General features: G+C 42.2%; 1 protein-coding gene across 3 annotated transcripts in view; it reads left to right on the forward strand.

The window, feature by feature from the left end:
- Nucleotides 1-726: 726 nt before the first annotated feature.
- The window catches only part of zgc:162816 (uncharacterized protein LOC571260 homolog), a 70,949-nt gene continuing 57,658 nt past the window's right edge, over nt 727-14,017 (forward strand). Inside the window, exons 1-3 of one of the 3 annotated variants that reach the window (XM_063040214.1) lie at nt 727-854; nt 7,726-7,889; nt 13,620-13,900. In XM_063040214.1, the coding sequence (XP_062896284.1) occupies nt 849-854; nt 7,726-7,889; nt 13,620-13,900 (451 nt within the window). In that variant the 5' untranslated portion in view covers nt 727-848. Of the gene's footprint in view, nt 855-6,517; nt 6,733-7,391; nt 7,566-7,725; nt 7,890-13,619; nt 13,901-14,017 lie in introns of those variants that run through there. The other 2 variants (XM_063040266.1, XM_063040271.1) reach the window with 2 other exon arrangements.

The following is a 14,017-nucleotide window of genomic DNA, read 5'->3' on the forward strand; positions in this document are numbered from 1 at the left end:
GCTACAATCCTGATTTATCGTCCAAATCCACTTCCCTATTCCTGTGATACCCCTGATCTCTTTCACCCTTAAGTTTCAGCTGACTCCTTAAATAAATATAATAATTTGTTTTTATCTTCCTTATTGAAGGTATTCCTCTAAACCTCAGATAGTCAGAGGCTTTTTCCCAGGGCTGAAATGGCTGGCACGAGAGGGTATAGTTTTAAGGTACTTGGAAGTAGGTACAGAGGAGATGTCAGGGGTAAATTTTTTACGCAGAGAGTGGTGAGTGCGTTGAATGGGCTGCCGACGGTGGTGGTGGTGGAGGCGGAAGCAATAGGGTCTTTTAAGAGTCTCCTGGGTAGGTACCTGGAGCTTAGAAAAATAGAGGGCTAAGGGTAAGCCTTGTGGGCGGAAGAGCCTGTATTGTGCTGCAGGTTTTCTGTGTTTCTATGTTTGCTTAAATTAGATTCCCCTATAGTATCTAATTCTGTACTTTTCCATCATCAAGAACTTGTTTTCCCACAGATGTCTATTCAGAACGTTGAGATTTTCTATGTCTCAATGTGGTCCCCTCTCCTTCTAAACTTTAGGATGAGGCAAATGTGACGGACAAGGCAAGTCAAAGACCACATTAAAGGAAAAGAGATGGCATATAGCAAACAACACACATCAAAGTTGCTGGTGAACGCAGCAGGCCAGGCAGCATCTATAGGAAGAGGTGCAGTCGACGTTCCAGGCCGAGACCCTTCGTCAGCATCTGCAGAATTCCTGTTGTTGGCATATAGCAAAAGTTAGCGGGAAGTTAAAGGATTAGGATGCTTTTACAAATCAACAGAAGACAATGAAAATGAAAGAAAAGATGAAATATGAAGGTAAGCTGAGCTAAAAATATAAAATAGGATACCAAAAGTTTTTTTCAGATATATAATGAGTAACAGAGAGGTTGTAACAGTGGAAAATAATGCTGGAGAGGTAGTAATGGGGGACAAAGAAATGGTAAACAAACTTAATAGGTATTTTCTGACCGTCTAGTTGGCCTTCAGCATGGAAGACTCCAGCAGTATGCCAGAAATTCGAGCATGTGGGAGAGGTGAGTGTAATTTGCTATTACTAGGGAGAAGGTACTTGGGAAACTGAACGGTCTGAAGGGAGGTAAGTCACCTTGACCAGACGGACTACACACTAGGGTTCTGAAACAGGTAGCTGAAGAGATTGTGGAGGTAGTAGTAATGATCTTTCAAGGATCACTAGATTCTGGAATGGTTCCGGAGCACTGGAAAATTGCATATGTTACTTCATTTTTTAAGAAGGGAGGGAAGCAGAAGAAAGGAAATTATAGGCCAGTTAGCCTGACTCCAGTGGTTAGGAAGAGTTCATTACTAAGGGTGAGGTTTTGGGCTACTTGGAGGCACATGGTAAAATAGGCCAAAGACAGCATGGTTCCTTAAGGGAAAAAATTACCTGACAAATCAGTTAAAATTCTTTGAGAAAATAACTGGTAAGATGGACAAAGGAGAGTCAGTAGAGGTTGTTCACTTGGATTTTCAGAAGGCATTTGACAAGGTGCTGCATATGAGGTGGCTTAACAAGATAAGAGCTTGTGTTAATTTGCAGGTTGAGTCAGTGGTAAAGAAGGCAAATGCAATGTTAGCATTCATTTTGAGAGAACTAAAAGATAAGAGCAAGGATGTAACTCTGAGGCTTTATAAGGCATTGGTCGGACCGCAATTGAGTATTATGATCAGTTTTGGGCCCCTTATTGAAGAAAAGATGTGCTGGCATTGGGGAGGGTACAGAGGACGTTCACAGGAATGATTCTGGGATTGAAAGGGTAAAGTGTGAGGAGCATTTGAACGCTCTGGGCCCGTACTTGCTGGAGCTTTGAAGAATAAGGGGGGTCTCATTGAAACCTATTGAATGTTGAAAGGCCTAGACAGAGTGGACGTGGAGAGGATGTTTCCTATAGAGGGTGAGCTTAGGACCAGAGGGCACAGGCTCAGAATAGAAGAATATTCATTTAGATGAGCTGGAATTTCTTTAGCCAGAGGGTGGTGAATCTGTGGAATTCATTGCCATGGACAGCTGTGGAGGCCAAGTCATTGAGTATATTTAAAGTGGAATTATTCAGGGTGTCGAAGGTTACAGGGAGAAGGCAGGAGAATAGGGTTGAGAGAGATAATGAATCAGCCATGATGGAATGGCAGAGCAGAGCAGGACTGGCTCATGGGCCGAGTGACCTAACTCTCTCTATGTCTTAGTAAACTCAATAGTCCGAATCCCTTGGTATGCAAGTCCTGCCATCCCAAGAATCAATCGTTTGCTTTTGCAAATAATGGGTGTCTGGTTTTTTTTCATCACTGCATCTAAAGTCCTTAGGCAATCTATTTTTCTCCCTAATTTTCTTGTCCTAATTCTTTGATTTCGTAGATCATGCAAAGATGGATGATGATTGTGTGATTGCACTGGAAGGACTGGTCAAGTTAAAAATGCAAATGCATGAAAACTGAAATAAAGATAGGAAAGGCTGAAAATAATCAGTAAGCCACGTGTATCTGTGAAGAGAAAAGCAGTGCTAATGGTTCTGGATCAGAGTTGGGAAAAGTTAAATTAGAACTCAAACGTATTTTAAAATGCTGAGAAGGCATATACTGAAGCGAACATCTAGAAGATCTGTGATAGGGGAATTGCAACAGGACTGAAAGAGGATGTTCTGCAGAGTGATCATGCACTCTTTTTCGGTATTGATGTTGGTTTATTATTGTCACATGTACAAGGATACTGTGAAAAGCTTGTTTATACTGTTAAAATCATTACACAGTGCATTGAGCTGAAATAATATAAAACAATAACAATGCAGAATAAAGTGTAAAAGATACTAAAAAATTGCAATGCAGGTAAACAATAAAGTGCAAGATGATAACATGGTAGATTGTGAGGCCAAGAGTCCATCTTATTGTAGAAGAGGTTGTGATATGCTGAGCTGTGTTCGTAATTCTCTGCAGTTTCCTGCAGTCATGTTCAGATCAGTTGCCATACCAAGCTGTTATACATCCAGGAAGAATACTTGGTTTCTACAGAGAGCATATTATGAGCATTGAATACAGAATCTAAACTGGAAGAAGTGCAAATGAATTGCTACTTCCTCTGGGTTTCTTGGAAAGGAAACAGGGTAAAAGGCGAGCCTTGCAGTTCTTGGCAGGAGCATGAGAAGGTGTCACGTGATTGTTGTTGGAGTGGACAAAACTGAATTGTTTTCTCTGGAGTGTCGGAGGCTGATGGACAACCTAATACAGTAGAAGTATATAAAATTTTGAGAGCCATAGATAGACGTTTTTGCAGGGTAGAGATATAAAATATTCAAGAGTTTAGCTTTAAGGTGAGAAGGGAAATGTTTAAAAGAGATCTCCTGGGCAGATCTTTTACACAGAGAGTGATAGGTACCTGGAACGCATTACCAGGGAAGCAGTGTAAGCGAGTGCGATGGTGCTGTTTGAGAGGACCTTGGACAAGAGAATGGAGAGAATGTAAAATGTGTGCAGCCAGGTGGGATTAGCTGGACTGGCATCATGGGCCGAAGCTTCATCCTGTGTTGCGCTGCACCATACCGCGTTCTATGGAGTCATGGAGGAAAATGGTCCCTGAAAGCCGTGAGAAAAGGAAGACTTGCCTGGTGGTGGCATTGTGTTACAGGGGGCAGAAATTATGGAGCAGGAACGTGGAGATTGGTGGATGAAAGACGACAACAGGGAAAAGCTTATTCTGCCTTTCTTAGGTGAGAGCAATAGGGCTGGAGAATGGATCAGATGCAGTCAACGATGGTCGAGAGAAAGCCACGGTGAAGGAAAAAAAAACAAAATCATGTTGGAAGCACTGACGTGGAATGTGTTGGCATCAGAAATTATGTTTATGTAACAAAAGAAACTGGGAGAATGAAATAGAGTCCTCAGAGAAAGCAGGGTTGAAGGAGGTGGAGTTGAGAGGAAAGCTAGGGTAGAGTAAATTGCTTCTGCTGGTAGGGGAGACTGAAATGAAATATACAAAATCTTGACGGGCTTGGCTGGGATAAATAGAAAGAAATTACAGGTGACACTGTGTAACACTAATCTTGTTTACCTTTACATGGTTTACCCAAAAATCAATATACGGAATAAGATTTGCCCTTATGAAAGTGAAAAAAGTAAATAAATTGACACAAATTGATTTTCAACTTGCTTTACTCAACACATGAGCATATGACCCAGCTTTGCATTATGGAAAATTGTACTGTGGTGTATATTCTAGGAATGTAACTCCCCTGCAAAATAGGTGTCACCAAAGGGACAAAACCCAGGGATATAGGCTTAGAGTAACTGTTAGAAGATTTAGAGGGGAAATGAGGAAAATGTTTTTGGCCAGATGATACTAAGATTCTGGAGAAACTGCAGAAGCTCTCATTGTACCTAAAGTGTATCTAGGTATGTATCTGAAGAGATGAGGGATTTTGGATCTGGTGCCTGGTCATGGATTTAGGGTGTGCAGCTTTGGTTTGACCAGCACAGATAAAATGGGCCAAACGGCCTCTCTAATATTGCAGACTTTCCATGATTCTGCAACTCACCATTCTGCTTCCAGTTGATCCTGAGCCTTTCAGACTATGGGTAGTGGCGACACAGTTCTCCAGTGACCGGTACAGATGCTCTGATTACAGCCTGCAGCCTAATACAAATAAGTTCAGGAGTGCTCAGGCAGACCCAAGTTTGAGTGGCCAAGTGTTCACTGAAATGTCTCTGGATGGTTGTTAGTGTTCAACACCGGAGATTTTCCTTGTTATGTTCACAGCCATTTCTCTCAGCTCATTGCTGTCTTTCTGGTGTCAGGCCCGCAACTTTTTTCCCCCCACATAAACATGTAGAAGAATAATTTTGTCCCTTTGGTGACACCTATATTGCAGGGGTGTTTTGTTCCTAGAATATACATCATAGCATGATTTTCCATAATGCAAAGCTGGGTCATCTGTTCATGAGTCGAGAAAAGGAAGTTGAGAACAGCTTCTTCCCTTCTGCCATCCGACTTCTAAATTGACTTTGAACCCATGAACACTACCTCACTTTTTTATTATTTCAGCTTTTGCACAATATTTAAATTAACTATTTTATTTATATATCCTGTAATTGATTTATTTATTTTCTAGATTCATCATGCATTGCATTGTACTGCTGCTGCTAAGTTAACATGGATACAGGCAGTCGTCTCAAGTGAGGAGTTTGTGTGGAGATGCAGCTTCCCTGGAGGTGGAGGAAAGAGGACACACCAACAGGTGGAATCAGCTGTGGGAAGACATGGTTTGTCAGGTCTGACGACGAGCTGAATGTACCATTACCTTCAGACTGAATCAGAAAACCATTCTGAGGGTATTTGAAATGTCAGAAGCAGGGGAGATGTGATCACATGTGCAGAGGGCAGGGGTTATGTCTCCATCAGACCCTCAGTGAGATGGTTCAGGTTACAACGTGCAGAGATGAAAACACAGTGTTTGGTACCGGATTTAATCATTGATTCTGACACAGTGAGAGGGTTAGTTTTGTTGTAAGGAGGGAACATTACTGCCCCCTTACTGTCTTCCCTCTCCACCCCGTCTTCCCTCTCACCCCCACATTGGACACAAGTTCAGGGTGAAAGTGAATTCTTTGAGGGGAGTCTGAAGGGGAATTCTTCATTCAGAGGTTGGTGGGAGTGTGGAATGAGCTGCCAGCGGAAGTTGTGGATGTGGGTTTGATTTAGACACTAAACAGAAATTTGGGTGATGAGATGGATGGGAGGTGTATGGAGGCTATGGTGCACATAGTTGGAACTAGGCAATAAAAACATAAACAGGTCAGCATTGACTAGAAGGGCCGAAGGGCCTGTTTCAGCTGCTGGGCTCTGTGACTCTGTGACTCTAATATGCCGGTGATAGTAAACCTGATTCTGATTCTGAACATAAGTTTGTGTCAATTTATTTACTTTTGAGTCCTGAAGAAGAGTCTCAGCCCAAGCTTCGACAGTTTATTCATTTCCATACGTGCTGCCTAACCTGCTAGGTTCCTCCAGTGTTTTGTGTGTGTTGCTGTAGAAGAATAAAACCAGAATTACTCTGATCTCCACATCCAAACTACAGGTGGTGGGACATACACTACAGCTTGGATTTGAGGCATGTATGTGCAGACTTCCTGCTGGTATGGTAACAGGTCCTGCATGAAACACTTCTCTCTGTAGGTGATGCCTCGCCCATGTTGTGTGTCGCTCATGAATGGTGAGTTGTTTCATAGGACTAAAGTGTGGGTGCGTTCCCAGGGTAATTCCTGACAAGTACTGTAGTATTTCAAGTTTTCTGATGTCCTAATCAAAACTCTGAAGGGTATTGATAATGGCTGGGGTTACCCGTCTTGAAAGACGCTGCCCAGAAGAAGGCAATGCCAAACCACTTCAGTAGTAAAATTTTCGAAGAGCAATCATGGTAATGGATAGACGACATCATTTGACACAACACCTGATGATGATGGTGATGAATCAAAACTTAAATCACATGCAACACCAGAACATATCATGTGGCCGTATATTTGCTATTGACAATACTTTGCGCTTTCCATCTTTGTCTTCTTAAATTCAGTTGTGTATGTTTCTTTTGAAAATCAATTTAGGGACAGTCCCTTGACTCACTGCAACATTAAATCTTTGTGTCTAACATGAGCTTTGAAGTGAATTATCCTGAAAGGGACAGACAGTGAAAAGGTAAAACAGTATGAAACAGAATGATTGTATAGCCTATTCCTTACATTTAAATATAGCTATGCTTTTAGTTTGGATGTGTAAGACTTTATTTTCACCACTAATTGTAATGCATAACAGGTACCAGATTCTGCCTTCATCCAATTTATAAACGCTGACTTGCCTTGCATAATTTTAATCTTAATAAACCCACATACAGGAGAAGCCTTTGGGATGAATGTAAAGTTTTAATTTGTTGGGAGGGGCAGCAATATTTTTGTATACCTCTCAGGGGAAGTTCAGGGGAGCCTGATGTAGCTTGGCAAATTGACTCCTCCTTTGATTTGTACACCATGTCGCTGTTTATTAGATCCAGTAACATTTATTGATGGCCTCATCAATATGTCCAGATGCCTTTAACTTTGTTAACATTAAACCATTTTCCTTCTGAGGGAGATCCTCGAGATCTAGGATGATTTGCTTTCACTCTGGTTTTGTGGGTTCTGGGTTACTTCTAAGGTGGTGAAAACCAGATTTTGCCACAAAACCATAAATGGTTGACAGGGTGGGTGGTAATTTGTGAGGTGGTGTTCTCCTCTTGCTGTTTATATCATATGCGCTTTGCGTGCTCCCAGTGCATGGGCTTGAAATTAATGCCATAAAACTTCCAAACTTATCATTGCTGTTCAGTGTTGGTGTATTAGCTTTGTGGTGGGGATGGAATGTTCTGCAGCTTCCTAAAGTTAAATATTAACCTTGAGGACACTATTGTGAGCAACTTAGGAGGGAAAAAATAATGGGGCAATAGAGTGGTAGGAGGAAGACTGTTTCATGATGGTCAAGAATCCTCCAATCAGGTAACAAGAAATCTTTCTACCTCCCATGGAGTAGTTGCTGTGTAGATCGATGTGTCAGGCAACTAGAGTGGCAGGTTTTCATAACAAATCAATGTCATTGACCTAAAGAAAATGCACTACCTGACAAAGTCATTGATCAGAGTTTGTGCTTTTACTCTAGGGATCAAAAGAAGCCATGGTTTCTGTCGCATCAATCCAGCAACTTTTCACCCCAGCGTTCACTGTGGACATCCAGAAGGTTAAAAGTAATGCCAGGAAAATGACTGAGCGATGTCAGACTCTGGGAGTTCAGCTCAGGCCACATATGAAAACTCACAAGACTCTGTAAGTACCTGGCTGATGAAATAGCAAACATGAAAAATCTGGAAATTCAGGAAGCCGGTGGGGAAATAGTTCAGGGTCCTAGGCCTGGAGGAGAGAACATGTTATGGTGAAATCTGTTTTAGAACTGCATGTGGTTAAATTATTATTATTTTTATTCCACGGTATTCTGCAAAAGCTGAAACATTGGTACAGAAAAGATCTTAGAGCATTTTAAATATATGGGAAGAAAGTCAGTGGAAATCATTAATCAAAAAAATGTTTCGAACTTCTGTGACGTTACAACATCAACCTCAATTCTTTGTTGGGAAAGACTGTGCAGGGTCTGAGCCACAGGGCATTGGCAGCAGAGTAAGGTATGAGGTAAATGAGGGGGATTCTGAGGTAAGAAGCAATGGATGGAACTCTGAATCATGAGGCAAGGGGGAGGGGAGAAATGAGTCCAAGCCCAATCAGGGAGGGACACAGAGAGTCACAAAATCAAGGCAGAAGAAGTAGAGTTTAAAGCATAAAGAATATGAAGGGAGAACGGAGGAAGATCACAAAGGGACAGGGTGGACAGGAGTTAGAATTAACCCGTGGATCTTCAGGAATGAATTACAGATGATTAGGCACCCGTGAAAATGTTGGTGCAAATAGAACCTTGTTTGGGACAATGCAGTTTCAGATATAGAGACTTTATTTCATTATTATTAAGGTGTCCAATCATTATTATTAAGGTGCCAAGACAATCGAGGAGAAGGATTTTTGGGATAGTTTACTCCAAACCTTGTAACACTGAGAATCAGCAGATTAAGGGATACTTGTTAGTGTGCGGGAGGGCAGAAGAAGCACAGAATCTTTCGCAGTTAAGAAATTATCAGGCTGAGAACTGGAACAGTTAACCAAAGAGGAATCTGTAAGTGGTTGACAGTGTCAACAGTTTCCAGAATAAACATACTGATAAAGTACATAGATAATCAAGACTGTGACCTCATATCTGCATTCCCTATTTAATGTGGTAATACTGCATGCCCTTGCTTATCAAATATCTATTTACCTCTGATTGGGAAATGTTGAATATATAAACCATGACACTGGGGGTGTGGGCTTTTCAGCCAGGGCTCACTCCAAAGTCCCAAGAAACCGGATAACTTTTGTATACAGTATTGGAGACTCAGGAGACTGCGTATGCTGAAATCTGAAGCAGTGCACAAACGGCAGAGGAATTCAGTGGGTCTTGCAGCATCTAAGGATGGAAAAGGACAGTTGAGATTTTTACCCATCCTCTGGACTAGAAAGAAAGAGGGAGAACGGCCAGTATGAAAAGATGGTGGAAAGAGGTGAAGCAAAATCTGGCAGTTGATAGGTAGATGCAGGTGCAGGGAATTACCATAAATCCGTAAGACATGGGAATAGAATTAGGCCATTCAGTCTGCCTGACATTCCATCATTTGCTTTCCCTCTCAGACCACATTATTTCACCTTCTACCTTTGACACCCTTACAAATCAAGAACCTATCAGCCTCCACCTTAAATATACCCAATGGCTTAGTCTCCACAGCCATCTGTGGCAATGAATTCCACAGATTCACTACCCTATGGCTAAAGAAATTCCTCCTCATCTCTGTTGTAAAGAAAAGTCCCTGTATTCTGAGGCTGTGCCCTCTGGTCCTAGACTTTCTCACTACTGAAAACATCCTTTCCACATCTCTCTATTGAGACTTTTCAATATTTGGTAGGTTTCAATGAGATCTCCCCTCCTCGTTTTTTTAAATTCCAGTGAGTACAAGCCCACGGCCATCAAATTCTCCCCATACATGAACATTGCTGGAATCATTCTCATGAACCTCCTCCGGATCCTCTCCAATGCCAGCACATTTTTCTTAGATATTGGGCCCAAAGCTGTTCATAACACTCCAAATGAAGTTTGACCAATGCCTTATAAAACTTCAGTCTTACTTTTATATTCCAGTCCTTTCAAAATGAAATCACGGACAAGAGAAAATCTGCAGATGCTGGAAATCCAGGCAACACCCACAAACAACTGGAGGAACTCAGCAGGCCAGGAAGCATCTGTGGAAAAGAGTACAGTCGCTGTTTCAGGCCTAGGCCCTTCTGCAGGACTCCTTCTCAGCTTCCCAAGCACCTTCTTGCAATAGCAACTATACTCATTTCTGCTCTCTAACAGTCTCAAATTTCTGGAATACTTCTGTTGTCTTTATTTTTAGTTCGTCCAACATTTCTTTTTCCCCAATTACTACCTCTCCAGCATCACTTTCCAGCAGTCCAGTATCCACTCTTGTCTCTCTTTTACTCTTCTTTGTATGTCCGAGAAAAAATCTGGTATCTCCATTTATATTATTGGCTAACTTACCTTCATATTTCATCTTTTTCTCTCTCAATTGCTTTTTTTTTAGCTGCCTTCTACAGATTCTCAAAAGTTTCCCCATCCTCTAGCTTTCCACTAATTTTTTGCTGTATTGTATGCCCTCTCTTTTGCTTTTTTGCTGTCTTTGACTTCCCTTGTCAGCCTGCTCCCTTTAGAACGTTTCTTCATCTTTGGGATGCATCCATCCTGCATCTTCCGAATTGCTCTCAGAAACTCCAGCCATTGCAGCTCTACCATCATCTCTGCTAGTGTCTCCTTCCAATTAACTTTGGCCAGCTCCTCTCTCATGTCTCTGTAGTTCCCTGTAATACTGATATAGGGTACAGGGTGAATTTTATCATATTATGATCACTCATCTCCTAAGGATTCCTTTACCTTAAGCTCCCTGTTCAAATCTGGTTCATTACACAACACCCAATCCAGAATTGCCATTTCACTAGTGGGCTTGAACACAAGCTGTTCTAAAAAGCCATCCCCTAGGCATTCTACAAATTCTCTCTCTTGTGATCCCAATCTACCTGCATATTGAAATCCACTGTAACCATTGTAACATTGCCCTTTTTACATGCCTTTTCTATCTCCCATTGTAATTTATACCCTATATTCTAGCTACTCTTTGGACGTCTGTATCTAACTCCTGTAAGGGGCTTTTACCTTTGACGTTTCTTATCTCTACCCAGAAGGATCTTACATATTCTTGTGCTATATCACTTCTTTCTAAGGTTTTGATTTTACTAACAAAACCACCCCACACCATCTAACCACCAGTCTGTCCTTTCGATAATGATGTGCATCCTTGGATGTTAAGCTCCCAGCTGTGATCTTCTTTCAGCCACAACGTTGTGATGTCTACAGTGTCATCTATGCCAATTCCAAATTGCGCTACAAATTCATCTATCTTGTTACATATACTGTGTGCATTTAGATTTTACACTTGCAGTCATCGTCCTGTTCAATTTTGTCTCCATGTTACCTGAGGTTAAATGCTTATCTCTTTTTAAATGTTTTGTCTTTTTTTTTACCTTTGGCACTCTCTTTCCCTTTTCCAAGTTGTTGACAATGCCCCATAATATTCAGCTTAAAGCCCTATTCATAGCCCTAGTTTTGTTATTTGCCAGGATTTTGGTCCCAGCATGCTTCAGGTTGAGCCAATCCCATCAGAACAGCTCCCTCCTTCCCCAATACTGCAGTGTCCCTCCCACAAGTTCAAACCCACTTCCCCCCACACCAATCTTTGAGCCACACATTTAGCTCTCTGATTCCACTAACTCAGTGCCAATTTGCACTTGGCTCAGTTAACAATCCGGAGTTGATTAGCAGATGCGCTTGGGGAAAGAGTGGGAATGATGTCAGAAGCTTGGAGGTGATAGGTGGAAGTGACAAAGGGCTGAAGAAGATGGAATCTGATTGGAAAGGACAACAGAGCACAGAACGTGACTGTTGGGAGGAGTGTGTGTGGCTGATGGGCGGGTGTGGAAGAGCAAGGAAATAGGGTGATGTGGCCAGTTAGATCAGATGGAGAGGGAGGAGAAAAAAAAAGAGAGGAAGGGACAGAGAGGGAGTGGTTAGTTTGAGAATTCATTGTTTATGCTGCCAACTTGGAGACTGCCCAGGCATAGGTGCTATTCCTCGAATCTGCATTTAGCTTTGACCTGGGAATGGTAGTGGGGGAGGGGTCTTCGCAGTCATAGTCATAGTCATACTTTATTGATCCCGAGGGAAACTGATTTTCGTTACAGTTGCCCCAACCAAGAATAGAGTATAAATATAACAATATAAAACCATAAATAATTAAATAGTAATATGTAAATTATGCCAGGAAATAAGTCCAGGACCAGCCTATTGGCTCAGGGTGTCTGAGCCTCCAAGGGAGGAGTTGTAAAGTTTGATGGCCACAGGCAGGAATGACTTCCTATGACGCTCGGTGTTGCACCTCGGTGGAATGAGTCTCTGGCTGAATGTACTCCCATGCCCAACCAGTCCATTATGTAGTGGATGGGAGACATTGTCCAAGATGGCATGCAACTTGGACAGCATCCTCTTTTCAGACACCACTGTCAGAGAGTCCAGTTCCATCCCCACAACATCACTGGCCTTACGAATAAGTTTGTTGATTCTGTTGGTGTCTGCTACCCTCAGCCTGCTGCCCCAGCACACAACAGCAAACATGATAGCACTGGCCACCACAGACTCGTAGAACATCCTCAGCATCATCCGGCAGATGTTAAAGGATCTCAGTCTCCTCAGGAAATAGAGACGGCTCTGACCCTTCTTATAGACAGCCTCAGTGTTCTTTGACCAGTCCAGTTTATTGTCAATTCGTATCCCCAGGTATTTATAATCCTCTACCATGTCCACACTGACCCCCTGGATGGAAACAGGGGTCACCAGTGCCTCAGCCCTCCTCAGGTCCACCACCAGCTCCTTAGTCTTTTTCACATTAAGCTGCAGATAATTCTGCTCACACCGTGTGACAAAGTAGATCAGGCAGTGATCCAAGTGATCATGCAGATCAGGCAGTATCCAAGAGGAATGCCTGGTAGTGGTAATGGGGAGGCTTAGCAGATTGTGCTGTGTCCATGGATGGGGAAACAAAGTTGATATTTAAGGTCAAACACTTCTTGTCAGAACTATGAAAGGCAGAAAACAAGTAAGTTGAAAATTGCCGAAGGAACGAGGGAAGGGCCTATATCTGACGCCAGAGTTACCATGGTGATAAGTTGCTGATGAAGTCAACTGGTTTGTAAATTAATGAGAGTATTTAGAGGGAGAACACAAACCAAAGCTGTTACATGCAGTGCTAAAGGAAGTGTCCAATTGATTACGCAGTGCTAATAGAAAGAACCTGACTCAGTATTACATTCCAACCACTGACCCCATGTACTTGGAAAGCACTGGGTTCAAATCTCCATGGGAATCTGTCCCACTTCAGGTCTTACTGTAGAACAGTGTTCCCTCTGGCTTGGGGTGGAGATGGCTCAGGCTTCAGCGTGACCATGCCATGTGGATTTTCATCCCACTCAGATGAAAGTGCCTGCACCAAGTGAAAATTAAGCTACAGTAAATAGTTCGAGCTGTTGTTAAAATTTGTTCCAGATATTATGAAGCAATTCTTGACAAACCTAGGTGGATGTTTTGAGTTCATTAATGGCATGGATGGAACAATATTTTAAAATTATTTCTATATGGGTTTGTAGAAGACATCAGATAATGTTTCACACAATAAGTTATCAGCAATATTGAAGTTTGCACTCTTGTAGGTAACCATGTGACAAACTGTTTGATATGTAAGAGCGGGAAGGTGATCTGATTAGTTTCAAATATCCACATGAAGCTTGTGGCTTCTGCTTTTCTAATTTCAGGGAGTGTGCAGATATAATGACTGGAGGCTCTCGACGCTGCATTGCAGTTTCTACGTTGGCTGAAGCCCGTTTCTATGCTGACAATGGCTTTGATGATATCCTATATGCCTACCCACTTCCTATTGACAAGGTGGAAACCTGTGCAGAGCTAGCAGAAAGACTGGAGATGTTCCATGTGCTGGTTGACAACCAGGTGGCAGTGCTGGAGCTCGAGAGGAGACACCTGCGAGACGAGAAGTCGTGGCTGGTGTGGTTAAAGTTGGATTGCAACAATGGAAGAGGTGAAGTGGCTTGGTGTGATGTATGGACTAGGAAAGGAAAGAAAGATGAAAGGTCTATTCATTATCAAACCATTCAATGCAGGAGACATAGTAGGGATCCACCATGTAGTGATGACT

This window comes from Mobula hypostoma, chromosome 1, assembly GCF_963921235.1.
Source record: "Mobula hypostoma chromosome 1, sMobHyp1.1, whole genome shotgun sequence".
Taxonomy (NCBI): Eukaryota; Metazoa; Chordata; class Chondrichthyes; order Myliobatiformes; family Myliobatidae; genus Mobula; species Mobula hypostoma.